The sequence below is a fragment of the Lutjanus erythropterus genome, unplaced genomic scaffold (genome assembly GCF_056507025.1).
Source record: "Lutjanus erythropterus isolate fLutEry1 unplaced genomic scaffold, fLutEry1.hap2 Scaffold_171, whole genome shotgun sequence".
In the NCBI taxonomy this organism is placed as follows: Eukaryota; Metazoa; Chordata; class Actinopteri; order Lutjaniformes; family Lutjanidae; genus Lutjanus; species Lutjanus erythropterus.
The window spans coordinates 65,001-79,581 of record NW_028146648.1 but is presented as its reverse complement, the minus strand read 5'-3'; the positions used below and the strand labels follow the sequence as shown (position 1 = coordinate 79,581).

At 43.4% G+C, this 14,581-nt stretch overlaps 1 protein-coding gene across 1 annotated transcript in view; it reads right to left on the bottom strand.

Moving 5' to 3' along the window:
- mgaa (MAX dimerization protein MGA a) overlaps positions 1-8,812 on the bottom strand; it is a 34,194-nt gene extending 25,382 nt beyond the window's left edge. Inside the window, exons 1-3 of the mRNA XM_084714262.1 lie at positions 8,449-8,812; positions 3,059-4,235; positions 741-2,634 (exon numbers count right to left, since the gene is read on the bottom strand). Coding sequence (XP_084570388.1) covers positions 741-2,634; positions 3,059-4,161 — 2,997 coding nt within the window. The 5' untranslated portion in view covers positions 4,162-4,235; positions 8,449-8,812. The remainder of the gene's footprint in view (positions 1-740; positions 2,635-3,058; positions 4,236-8,448) is intronic.
- Positions 8,813-14,581: the final 5,769 nt, after the last annotated feature.

Sequence of the window (14,581 nt, the reverse complement as noted above, 5' to 3'; positions counted from 1 at the left end):
TGATTCCAGCCTGTTGTAGTTTACTGTGTGTCGTCCCCTCACTCTCTCCTCCAGTCTCCTGTTTTTCTGCTGCTGCCCTTTCAGAATAAAGGCACAACATCATGGAAAAAAAAAAAACCTGACAGTTTTACAGACATCTCTTTTATAATGGAGGTCACTGGGGAGAATGATTTTTATACTGTAGTACTGGGAGTGACCACTGGGGCACACTGGAAGTACGGGAAAGTACTGGTATGACACATCTGGCATAAACTCCTATGCAGATATACAGAAAGTACTTTCTACCATTTGACTGTGAATGTAACACAAACACACGGTGTGTGCGATCATACCGACATGATTTGCAGAACTTGTGAGATTTGTTATGTTTCATTGGTCTTGTGGTGAAAACTGCTGATGTTTTCTAATGTGAGTGTTGCTGTGGTTCAGGTCTGTAGGTTTACAGACAGAAAACACCTGGTCAGTGTCAAAGGTCATGGTTTGGGTTAAGATGACACACACCACCACAACTCTGCTAACGCTGTGGAGGCGTCTCTGCATGATCACATTATAAAATCCAAAACACACCACTGCTGCTGTCGTCATGCGATTTGACACCTGCCGCGCTGATGTCGAAGGTCATGTGCATCAAAACAGCCACGTTACTGATATTTTGTGTGTCAGTGGTGCATTTTGGACTTAATATTCATCTCCATATATAAGCCAGCTTTATTTAAAAAAAACACAATAATTAGATTTACCTTAGAAGTGAACGAGATAAATAACTGCTCCTCCACCTCCTCCAGGTTCGGCTGCATGCTGGTGTAGGCAGAGTCATCCATCTTCTGATCCAAATCTGTCTTGGCGAGCTTTCTCCGCCGGGACTTCTTCTTTTGCTTGCCAGGTTTGACGGCTGTGACCGGCTGCACCTGCTGAGAGCCTTCATGCGTATCTGTTTCTACTGCACTCGGAGACGGGCAGGGCACAGCCACCGCTTCTGTGTTTGAGAAGTCCACCCCCATACCAAGGTCATCGCTGGCGGAGAAAAACTGCACAAGGTCAGTGAGCGACGGCGTAGGCGACAAACCGTCTCCATCTAATGAAAAAGTTGGAGACAGTGGCAACTGAAGCACAAGAGGGGACAGCTCTGCAGGGAAGGGCAGCGACTGTTCAGTGTCTTGAAATGCCGGAGCAGGACTGGGGTCAGGATCAGGGGGAGGTGCTGATGTGGAGGTGTCAAAAGTTTCTTGTTCAGGGTTAGAGGGTGTCTGGGATCGCAACAAAGGTGATGTAACCGACGCTATAGGAAGAGTCTGAGCCTCAGGCTGAAATGTTGTGAATGAATCGTCTATGTACGGATCAGCTGGAGGTAACACTGTATGCCATTTGAACACAGACGGAGCCGAGGCTTCGTTTTGTCCCATCTCTTCTTCTGGAGTCGGATCAGAAGTAGTAGACTCGAGTTGTAAAGTTAACAAAGTGGGCAGTGAAGTTAAAGGTTCTGGAGAACTTGCAGGTGACAAAGGCTCAAAGCCGAAAGAAGAACACTCCGGGTCGGGCAGCAAAGAATCAGACTTCTCATTAGGTGAGTCTGGAGGTAGTGTGGAGGACTCGGTGATAGTTGGTGGGGAGTCTGGGGCAGGTAACACTGTATCACAGGGTGGGGACAAAACAGGAGATGGAGAAGAGGTAGCTAGTGTTGAGGAAACGGTGGATAAAGATGTTCTGAGGGTACAAAATGGCTGCTCCGAGTTGGGTAACACTGGTGCACCATCTCGCACTGTTGGCTCTGGGCCTGCGCTTTCAGCATCCAAAATGGAGGTCAAGAAATCATCGGTTCTTGGTCCGTTAGGATCTGTATCTGTATCAGTTCTTGGCCTGTTTGGATCTGTATCTGCATCTGAACATGATGGACCGGAGGGCTGATGGCCGGTTTCACCTGCTTGTCCAACAACATTAACAACGATTGCATCCAAATTAAGATGGGCACTGGTACATCTGAGAGTGTTGTTGTCAGACTCCGTGTTTTCTCCAGTGAGGTCCTTTGAGGGACCAGTTTCACTACTGGTGTGATCAGAAGGCAGAAATTCAGGAGCTGCAGAAGAATTCTGGGACGGAGACTCAGATGAGAGTGCTGGGGGAGGAGAATCCGGCTTACTCTTGGCCTTTTTAGACTTTGTCGAATGCTGCTTCAAAAAAAGAGCAAGAGCTGGCAGAGGTAGTGGCGCCGGCCGTTTATGCTGCTTTACCTTCACCTCTGGTTGTGCTTCAGGCGTACGCTGGTGGTCTCCATCCCCAGGAGAATTCTGGGACACTGCTGGAACAGCAGCAACATTACTGACCTCTGAACAATCTGCCCTATTATTGTTTTTACAGTTTGGTAAATTCAAAGGGTCCTTAACCTTTTTAACGTTCCTCTTTGTTCCAACAGTTTCACTTTTCTTTACAGTTTCATTTTGTGTTTTGACAGATGTACGTTCCCTCTTGGAAACATCTTGTCTGTTGCTTATCAAAGCTGTGGTTTTAGTGTTGGTTCGCTCAGTTCTGTGAGAGGAACTGTTATTTATGCCCAGCTGCTCCAGGTTGCATCTTTGTAGTGAAACGTGCGCCTCCCGTATAAGTTCTGAAAATAACTTCTGAGTTGGACCTGACGTGCTGCAGAAGGAAATCAAACAGTAAAAACATCACATTAGTCACTTACGTCACGATATACTGTTGCACTAAACTATGACATTCTGTCTGGCAAACTCAGGAGGAACAATAAATTATGAACTCAACAAAGAAATATACACATTATTAGATGCTGCAACTTTATATCCACATGAGCCAATCGCAGCCAACTTCTGACACTCATCCAATCCATCTTAAAGCAAAAGCACAGGGTGCAAACTGAGTAAACAGTCCAACATAAATGTAGCTACTTTAGGTGAAACGAAAAGAAAGTGCAGGAGATGTAGTAGCTAACACCATCAGCTTAAAACGGTACAGAAAATATTCCAAAATATGCCAATGCAAACCTTATGTTTGTTCAAAGAATTTGAAGAGCATGCCTTCTTCACTGTCAAAGTGGAACTCTTACCATGGATGTTCTTCAGTGACCTTGGCAACTGACTGATCTTTGTTTGTAGTGGAGTTTTTCTTGAGGTCACCTGACACCGAAGGCTTTGAGTCCACTGGTCTTGAGCTTCTAGGTTTGTGGCTGGCAAGCAAAGACTTCAGACTCTTCTTCAAAGGATGTTGCTCATTGGTCGTCATGCCTCCATCTTTGTGTGAGTCTTTGCCAGAGTTCAGTTTCAGTTTTGGGCCCCTTGAACTGGAGCCATCTTCCTTCAGTCCTTTAGAAAATGGGTTGTAGTCAACTTTAAGCTGAGCAAACTGTGAGTTTTGGTAAGCAGCAACTGCCATAAACTCAGTTTGGGGAAATGTGAATGTGACAACACTGGGACCAGTGAGCTTTACGTCTCTAGCAGCTTTGTCAGTTTGGACCACATGCAGTCGTGGCAAGTATCGGTGCATTGGATGCAGGATGGTGTTCCCCTCTTGGTCTGTGACGTTGTTGGTGAGCTTCAGTTTGTAAAAGGACACTGGATTCTGCATCCAGTGTTGACCCGTTGACGGGGACTCCGGATGAGCAAACGGTTGACTCTTCACATGGCACTCTGCCTTACCAGCAACTTGCCAACTCTTGCCAGTCCATTTGTAGCGACTGCTGTCTAAAGGCTGAATGTCCATGATCAAAGAGTACTTCCTGGATGGCTGCAGACCAGAAATTCGGAAGCGGCAGTAAGGAAACATCCTGCTGCCTTGTTTGGTCAGAATCATCTCCGTTTTGCATCTGAAGAACTCGTTCCACATGCTGTTGTTGTCCAGTGTCACTCTGATGCCTTTGCAGATGCTATCAGGTGACAGGTTGTCTGACGGAGGGTTTGAACTGACGGGATGTTTCATAGTAAGAAGCCCACCAGAAGTCTTCCTGGCTTCCTTTGACGGGCACATGGTGGGTTTACAATCTGTCTCGTTGCTGGTTACACACAGGCTTTGCTCCATCCCACCTTTGCTCACCTTCCCCGGATTGGGAACGACAAAGCGTGGAGATGGGTGGTCCCCTGCAGGCGCTGCTGCAGGGGTGGTGGCCCCTTCCTGATGGAACACCATTCCTCTTTGCTTCTTTTTAGAAGCCATGAACAGATCGCAGACATCTAAAAGGCAGGAGGATCCCGCTTTTTAAAATCCATATGATGGTTCAACACAGCATCCTGAAAAACAAGAACAATAAACTTTCATTACCTATGTGAAGGTCAAAAATACTGAGTCCAAAATGTCATTTATTTATTATATTAAGAGGGAAAGCTCAAGGTTCTTCAACACAGAACAACAGGAAGTTCCAGGATAACTGAGCCATACCACAGGGAAATGTATCGTATGCTGAGTGCATTTGAGCTGAGAAATCGGTTCATGTTCAGAACAAAAAGCCGATTTGTAATCATGCATTAAGTGTTATGACATAGCAACTGTGACTGTGTGCCTCCACCAAAGTAACTCGTCCAAACTCGTCCAAACACAGACAACGAAAACTGAGACTGGTCTTAGTCAGGCACAATTTGTTGACTATATGATTAAAAGTCGCCACCCTTACTATTGGCACCATAAATATTAGTCGTTTAAAAATTTCATTGATATTTTATTCATGTACAATACCAAGACATCTGTCCCGTCCACCAGTTTTCACGTGTTGGACCTATTTTTCAACTGACGAGATTATGACAGATTGATTAATTACTGGATTCATTATTTTTAGTCATTTTTAAAATAAGATAAAGTCCAAATTCTCTGATTTCAGCCTCTTATTAGACTTGAACCGATTTCAACTTTCTTAGCCGATTCCGATTTCTGATTTTTGAGGGGTCTGACCTACCGATTCCGATTTTGGCCGATTCTGATTTTCAGTCTTTCTAAGAACTGTGATTGACAGCATTCACAAACATTTCAACAACTTTTCTTGTAAATATGTTCATAATAAGACACTGACTATTTAATATTCATTTAATACTTTCTCCAAAATCATCCAGATTACAACCAGGTTTTATTATAATTTTATATTAAGATTATGAATTGGGTGAACGTGATCTCGCGAGATCATCTCGCGGGATTTCGCGGGACGCGATTTCACGTGATCTTTTGTGGAAGCGGATGTAAACAAACCGGAGACTAATGCGGTGCAACAGTTTGAAGTAAAACTTTGCCGTGAGAAAAACAAACACAGAAGTTAAAGGAGTCTGGATGAGAAAATGTTTGAGGAGACACATCAACACAGGTTGTTTATTCTTCAGTCAGAACAGGAGGTGAGATTTTAACTGTCCCTCTGTGAACAGCAGTCTGCTGCTAGCTTGCTAGCATTAGCCTGAAGCGCGAGAGAGTTTACGGCTGTTTTGCGACATTGTCAGCTGCTCTGTCTCGTTGTAGACTGTCTGTCTTCTGTCTTCTTTATCCTGTTCTTGGAATCTGTCTCTGACACCAGCTTCAAGCAGACGTGTCAGAGTGTGTAGCTGTTATCAGCGCTGTGTTGACGTCACGGTCAGTTTGTCTGCTGCGCGCATGACGTGACCATCGTGCAGAACATGTGTGTGACCATGACGGGCACAGAACCGGATTTGTGAGGCTGACCGGCTGGTCACCGGTCAAGGCCAGTCACGTGAAAACCGGCCCGATTCCGAGCATTGCCGATTAATCGGTGCAAGTTTACTTCTTATATGTGAATATTTTCTGGTTTCTTTCCTCCTCTCTCACAGTAAAACTGAAAATGTTTGAGTTGTGGACAAAACAAGACGTTTGAGGACAACTAATTAATTAGTGGAGAAAATGATGGACGGATTGATCTCTGCTACAGGAAAGACATCTGTCCCCTCCACCTGTTTTCACGTTTGGGCCTATTTTTCAACTAGAAGCTGGCAATATTTTTTCCACCAATCAATTATTTGTTTAGTCCTTAAAATGTCAGAAAATATTGATCATTGTTTCCTAAGGTCCAAGATGACGTCCTCAAATGTCTTGTTTTGTCCACAACTCAAACATTTTCAGTTTGCTGTCGGAGAGGAGTAAAGAAACCAGAAAATATTCACATTTAAGAAACTGAAATCAGAGAATTTTATTTTTTTTTCTTAAAGAATGACTCGAAAAGATTCAGCAATTATCAAAATAGTTGCCAATTAATTTAATAATGAATTCATACTCAAGTAAATAGCAGAAGTTCTACTCAAACAAACTTTGAGGTGCATTTCTCTCATTTGGTGGGCGGTGACATGTAAACGCCATTAAAAAGTCACAGCAGAGTGTTGAACCATTTGTGTTTGAATAAATGTTTTCTACGTCTTGTCAGGGATGAAAGTGGCTCTAGACCTTCACCCAGCAGACGGGTCTTTTTTTGTCTTCATTGGCTTTTCAAGTTTTAGGAGCAAAAACTATCTGGGTTATTTTACCAAAACTAAATTATGGATTATGGTTAAAGTAGATCCTTCCACAACATTAGAAAGGCTCTGTGGCAATCACACGGACACTTCGTTAAGTCATCAAGAACTAGCCAATCACAGCTCAGTAGGGCGAGGCTAGGCGGAGCAGCCTTCGGAAAAAAAAAAAGCATCTGAAATAAACTGATATCACAAACCGCCGTTTCTGCCGGTGTAAGCAACAGTTTGTTCACATTTTAGCCATTAATGATTAAATGAAAGTTTGATTTAGACTCATTATGACCCCTAGTGGCCACATTTATCCAGTGCAGCTTTAAATATATAGCAGCAAAACACTAATTGTTATGTAAAGATATTGTGAAGAAATAAATAATAATAATAATAATTAAAAAAAGTCACTTCTGGTGTCTGTCAAACTGTTTCCTGTTAGTGGAGCGATTTCACAGTGGATTCAGTGAATTAAGAGTTTAATTTGGTGATTGTTGAACGGTGGAAAGATGAATCAAGGTAGTTTTATTTTGTTTCTGCTGAGTTTGAATGTTTTAAGGTTAAAGCCAACATGCCTGTTTGTTCTGGTGCTCAACAGACGGTGAATTTAAAGCACCAGTATGACAATGAAACCTATGAAAAACAGTCCGTATCCAGAGTCGCTGTCAAGTTTGTCAATTTCAGGAAACTGCAGAAACATGGTGGAGGGAGGAGCTGCTCCTTCTGTAGATAAAAAGGTTCATTCTAAGGTAACAAAAACAGAACAAATCTCATTTTCAGCTGATTACACACTAATAAAAAAACAAACTGATGAGTGAATATTACATTTCTGATACGATAAATGATAAATGTTGAATATACGGAGTTTGGTAGATTTAGATTTTGCTTTTTGTTTCACAAAACATGAATTAAAGGGTAAAACTTTAAGAGGCATCACCATCTTATTTACTTAATTTTGTTTTTTATATCTTAATTTTATTATTATTTTTCAGCACGTCGGTGTGTGTGTATATCTGGACATACACATGATTATATACATTGATTATTTTATTATGGGCTGTTGTATGACGATGCTTGTTGTCTTTCAAATTCCAATAAACATTTGATCACAAAAAAAGAGGCATCACCATCTTTCTTCTCGTCATCAAACCCCATGTAGATCAACAAGTGTTCAACTGTTTGAGGAACTATATTTAAACATTTCCACCTTAAGCAGGAACCAATGAGCTCAGAGCTGAACTCCAACAGTAATGAGAGACGGACCAAAATGTTGTAGTTTGGGTCTGTATGTGGATTTGTTGACAAGAAGAACAAAACAAAACAATAACAGACTTTCAAACATTTAAATGCCTCCATTTCAGGGGAGAACACAGAACCTTCGGAGAACCAGCTAACTAGCTAACTGTACAGTTTCCGCGAGTCAACATGCAGTTTAATTTCTATTTTAAAAATAGATTATTTTGATTTGTTTTTTTTAATCTAACTAGTTGTTGTGATGTAAAAACCAATCATCAAGCAGCAGTGAGTGTTAAGATGAATTGATTATCGCCAAAAGCAGGGCTCAAAATTAGCACCAGTCCAATTATATGAATATATAAACACACAGCAAACCATCCCAGATTAACATTAGTCTCATCTCTCTGACCAGCTACTATCGCTGCACATGTGGACTTTATTACTATTTTACTCAATAATACCTGTTTAAACTGAGCTGCATGTTGCCGTTTCCCAGCGGCATGTAAACACCACGTACAGAGCCACCTAATCAACACGGGTATGTTCAGGGAAATTGATCTTTTAACGGTCAATAACCATTTCAGTGATTAGTTTCACCTCAGTCAGTGTGACCGTGCTGCTCCAGATTAAATGCTAGGTAAATGCTAGCTGTAGCTAACAGCAGCAGGCCTGATGCTGAGCTCAGGAATAATGGCTGCCACACAACACTGAACCTCCCGGTCTGTCGCTCGGTCTGTGGACGCCCTGCGGCCACGTGCTCTGACACCGGCACACAGATTACCTTCATCCCGCTCCAACACTTCCACTGTAACATTCATCCGAGTCTCAGCGTCTATTTCCCCGTAGGTTAACCCGCATCGACACCGTGGATCTATTCTAACTGCGGGGGAAAAGCTGCATGCGGTGTCTGTGCTCTGTGACGTATTCACCGCCCTCCTCTCCCGCCACACTGCGCAGACTCGGACGCCATCTTGCTGCCGCCACCTGGTTCAAAACTCGTCCGGACACAGACACCGGAGAAGCCGCTGTCCGTTTACTGCGGGGGGAGAGCCGCGGAGCCGCGGGACTGCAGAGGCACCTCCGCCCGGGGAACTATTTACTGGAGTATTAAACCGCTGGACGCTGAGGACAGACGCCATGACAGACAGACAGACAGACAGCTGCCTCATTAACTCTCTGCGGTTTATAACTTTGATATAATATCAACGGACTGAACACCGCGGGGCTGCTGGGTGAAACGTTATAACAGCTTTAAGAAGCTTCACTATGATGAAAGCTCTGACTGTATGGTCCGAGCCAGTTCCTGTGTCGATCCAGACTAACGTTATAACGTTACAGCATGATGAAGAGTTCGGTTAGTGACCGACTAGATCCGTTTTAAGGTCAGGTTCCGTTCACTGTAACACGGCGGTGAAGCGGTTAAGTTAACGGCGCTGTGTGTAAAATGGCGCCGCTGCTTGGCTTGTCTTCGCCTCTGTTTTGAATTGTTATTAATGGCGTCGTGTGTTTCAATGCGGAGTCGCTCGATTTAAATGTGTTCAGTCAGTTCTGACCGGATCCGTTGTTTGAGCGGCCACGTTCGGCCTCATGTTGAGCCACATTCAGACGTCAGAGCAGCAGCTGGATTCGTGGATTCATCAGACACGTCGGTGTGTCTGTGATTGTTGTCGTCTGTGGGTAAATGTGGTCTGATTTTCACGAAATAGACCTTCGCCTGTAACTAACATTTTTGTGAAATTCTCGCGAGACTTGTACGCGTTGCGTCTTCGTTGCGCTCGTTTTACAAATTAACGATGTCGTTTAATTGTCTGTTGCTGTGGCTCAGATGTGTGCGGGTTTACGGACACAAAAACACCGGGTTAGAATTAAAGAGCGATTGTAGTTTGGATTAAAATGTTTAACTCTCGCGAGATTTTCCCCGGTTCTGCGGTTCCCATGTAGACACGAGCCAAACAAAGTGTTGCAGACATGATGGAGGAGGTAACTGTTAAACCGAACCACCGACAGACAGACAGACAGACAGACAGACGGACGGACAGACAGGAGCTGGTTCCTGTTAGCTCTCAGATTATCTGTAATTTAATGCTTATCACCTTCACACAGTCTGACTCTGCGATCTTGTCCGCGTGACTGAACACTTTAAACCTCCTCTGATCAGCGCGTGCGCCGTGGGAACACGTCACATTAATGACGGTGTTTGGAGCGTTTGTTTCAACTTGTCTGTTATTCATCAGTCACGTGTGAACTGGTACAGACACAGACGGACGTTATTGTTTTAAAATGAGCTGATGTCGGCTAACACTCGGCTAACACTCGGCTAACACTCGGCTAACAGCAGGTCACCTTCTGCTGCAGAGCATCCTGATTAGCATCAATATTCAGATCAATAATAAAGATCAGCGAGTTGTTCAGTCAGTGTGTGTTTCTTCCTAATTTTGTCATAATTTCTACATGTTTATAATTAATTAGCTTCAACAATCAAGTATTAATTAAAAGTATAACTTGTTCTAAGTTGTCCTCAGTGTGACGAGGAGGAAGAGGACGGACCTTTACTGTCAACAGCACAGTGAAGCAGAGCTGCAACAATTATTAATCAATTGTTAAATTAATCAACAACTATTTTGATTATTGATTAATCACTTTGTCTTTTTTTTTTTTAAGAAAAAAGTCCAAATTCTCTGATTTCAGTTTCTTACATGTGAATATTTTCTGGTTTCTTTCCTCTCTGACAGTAAACTGATGATCTTTGAGTTGTGGACAAAACGAGACATTTGAGGACGTCGTCTTGGACATTTTCTGAAATTTTATGGACCAGTCAGCTAATCAATTATTGGAGAAAATTATTGCCTGCTGAATCAATAATGAAAATAATAACAAGAGTTAAAAAATAAGTCAATCAGTCATCTGTCCTCATGTTTGGACGTGTTTTTCATGTCTGTTTGCTTTAGTTCAGTTAATAGAAACTTTAATAAATTAAGTTTTAGAAATACAGAATTCTTTGAGTTTCTAAAACTCATAATATTTAAATTGATCCAAAGAAGAAAAGTCAGTTGTTTAATCAATAAATAACAGGTCAGCAAAACTCTGAGTTTGACTTGATCATCATCATCATCATCGATTAATCTGTCAGTTATTGATTGATTAATCTTGTCTCAGTTCATCTGGAGCGACATGAGCTGCCATCCACGTGTTTTCATTGTCGATCAGTCTGATGATCATTTTCTCCAGTAATCAATAAGTTCATCCTGTCACAATCTTGTCAATTGAAAAAAAGGTCCAAACGTGAAAATGTGGATTCATACTTTGGTGTATTTCTTCACATTTTTCTGATGTTTTATTGACCAAACAACTTTTTGATTAATGGAGAAAATGATCGACAGATTGATCGATCATGAAAATAATAGTTACAGGAAGGACTATAAAAACATTTAATAATATAAATCTATAGATCTTTAAAGTCCTTGACACAGTTGTGACAGAATCAATAAATAGTTGACAGATTAAAATAATGATCTGCAGCCTGATTTATTTGTAAGATTTGACATGTTTACCATCAGAATGATTGAATATTGAAATCAAAGGCTTGATTGATGATCGTATCAGTGTTTTTCTTTCTGCAGCGTCTCCAGACTTCAGACGAGACACACAGCTGTTCACCAGCTGTTACATCACATCTGTTTAAAGAACAAACATGTTGATCTTCACCAATCAATACCTGATCGTCTAACAGTGGCAGAGTGTCAGTAGTTTACCTTAACTTTCTAAAGTCAGATGCAGCTGTGACACACCTGGTGACATGAATGTAAACAGCTGCTGCCGGTCGGCAGGTGGACGCACCTGAAGCCGACACGTTTTCACCACGAAACAAATTTACAAGAAGACGATGATTAGAAATGATCTGCAGACGGTTTGTAAAAGACGAGAAACTTTAAAGTCCCTCATCGGCTCTCAGAACGGTTGAAGTGAGTTATTCTAACACATGAACGTGTTCTCGCCCGGCGTGGACGTGTTCCCCAGGCGTGGACGTGTTCTCGCCCGGCGTGGACGTGTTCCCCAGGCGTGGACGTGTTCCCCAGGTGTGGACGTGTTCCCCAGGCGTGGACGTGTTCCCCAGGCGTGGACGTGTTCCCCAGGTGTGGACGTGTTCTCGCCCGGCGTGGACGTGTTCCCCAGGCGTGGACGTGTTCCCCAGGTGTGGACGTGTTCTCGCCAGGCGTGGACGTGTTCTCGCCCGGCGTGGACGTGTTCTCCAGGTGTGGACGTGTTCACCAGGTGTGGACGTGTTCCCCAGGTGTGGACGTGTTCTCACCAGGTGTGGACGTGTTCCCCAGGTGTGGACGTGTTCTCCAGGTGTGGACGTGTTCTCACCAGGTGTGGACGTGTTCTCACCAGGTGTGGACGTGTTCTCTCCAGGTGTGGACGTGTTCACCAGGTGTGGACGTGTTCACCAGGTGTGGACGTGTTCCCCAGGTGTGGACGTGTTCCCCAGGTGTGGACGTGTTCTCACCAGGTGTGGACGTGTTCACCAGGTGTGGACGTGTTCTCACCAGGTGTGGACGTGTTCACCAGGTGTGGACGTGTTCTCACCAGGTGTGGACGTGTTCTCACCAGGTGTGGACGTGTTCACCAGGTGTGGACGTGTTCTCACCAGGTGTGGACGTGTTCTCACCAGGTGTGGACGTGTTCTCATCAGGTGTGGACGTGTTCTCACCAGGTGTGACCTCGTTATATTAAACTTGTGATTATTTCTGATGTGATCTGATGATCTTTTGCTCGACTGCAGTTCAGATTATGTTTCTGTTTGTCGAGGAAAGATTTTTGAGGTGAAACTGAGCAGCAGGAAACAAACAAACAAACAAACAAACAAATAATGACATCAGTTTATTTGTCAGAAGAGTCTCACATGTGGACAGATGTGAAGTCAGTGGCAGACAAATGACAAACGAGGACGTCGGCTTCTAGTTTGGTGTGGAACAAATTCAGGGTTTGATCTTCATCTACATATAAAACATGAGACATTAGAAGAGACTGTCCCCTCAGTGAGACAGACGATCAGAGTTTAGTTCAAACACGACGTCCAGGATCAATAAAACAGTCCAGACTCTCTAACATATAAATACAGCGTGTCATTATTAATGTACAAGTCGTCCCATTAACGCTTCAAGTCATTAAAACTTTATTAACAGCTTCATCTCAGTGTTTGAACAACAGTATGTACAGCAGGGCCGGATTAACATGCTGCAGGGGCCCCGGGGCCCCGGGGGCCCGTCACTCCCAGTCTGTGTGCACTGTGGATCAAACAAAGTCACCACACGAGCACAATTAAACTGAAATAATAAAAACTACAGGGAACAGAGAGGTGAAGCCCCGCCCCTTCCTGTGAGCCACCATCAGACAGTTATTTTCAGTGTCAATTAATCTGTTAATCATTTTCTCAATTAATCAAATCATTCATCAATCACCAGCCTGTCAATTGAAAAATGGGCCCAAACATGTGGATGGCAGCGCGTGTCGCTCCAGACGCTCCACGTCTTTCAACTAACAAGACTGACAGGATTAGTTAATCAATAATTTGATAAAATGATGGACAGATCAATAGATAATGATCATTAGTTGCAGTGTTAACAGACGGTTCATATATTTACAGTCACAGCAGCAGGGTGTCATGTGACTACAGATAAACATGAATTAAAAACATCTGCGGTCAGTCAGAGGTTTGATCGGTGACCTCAGCGTTCGATCGATCGTGTCTGAAGCTGCGGCTCACTGGTTCTTCGGTCTGTGGAGGAACAGTTCAGAACAGGTGATGACAGAGCTCAGATCAGTTTCTCTCACTTGAACAGGTACAGGTGTGAGTCTGAAGTCACAAACAGCAGCAGTAACAGTTTGTGCACCAGGGGGCGCCGACAGGTAGATTTACTGTGTGTTTACTGACGGAGCCTCTGAGGTTCCACGGTTCCTTTATAACGGAAACTTTGACAGATATCAGTCTCAGAAATATTTCTGATCCAGTCTAAAAAACTGTCAGACGTAACATACAGCTGATCTATGAACAGGTTATAACGCTGCCTTCACACACAACTCAGGACATCACCTGAAGGAACCACGATTAATCAGAATCAGGAAGTAAACAACCAGTATCACAACAGCAGTACTGGGCTACCATGATGCTAGGCTAACATGATGCTAAGCTAACATAACCCTTGGTTAACATTATGTCAGATTAATATGGCTAATATGACATCATGCTGACTGACAGTAGGGCAACATTATGATAGACTGCTGTGATGCTAGGCTAACTTGCTACTCTGATGTGATGCTACGCTCATGTTATGCTACACTGACATGATACAAAACTGACATGATGCTAGGCTAACATTGTACTAGTCTGACGTGATGCTAGGCTAATGTTATGCTAGACTGACATGAAGCTAGGCTAACATGATGCTAAGCTAATGTTATGCTAGACTAACATGATGCTAGGCTAACATGATGCTAGGCTAACATGTCACAGTTGTATTTCACACTGAAGAATATTTACACCGACTTTCTCTCTGAGCATCAGTCTGATCTCGTGGTGCGTTCAGGTGCGGTCGTGTTTATCAAGTTTCTGAGGGGAGCCTGTTTGAACGCACCCCTCATGATGTGTTCAGGACGTCATGAACTGGAAGTTTTCTTTTAGCTCAAGTTCACGTTTTATTCACACCTTCCATGTTGTAATTATGAGTTCTCAGGTTGCACCTGAATGCAGCATGAGAACCGGATCCAGCTCACTGTCCACCATTAAAGTGGTCTGTCTTCAGGTTGACTTCCTGGTTTGTGTCCTCTTAATATGCGCAGCTGTCCCCACCCACCATCGCGACCACTGGGACAAACTGGAGACACTGTGTCCTCATGTCAGACGGCGTCTCAGA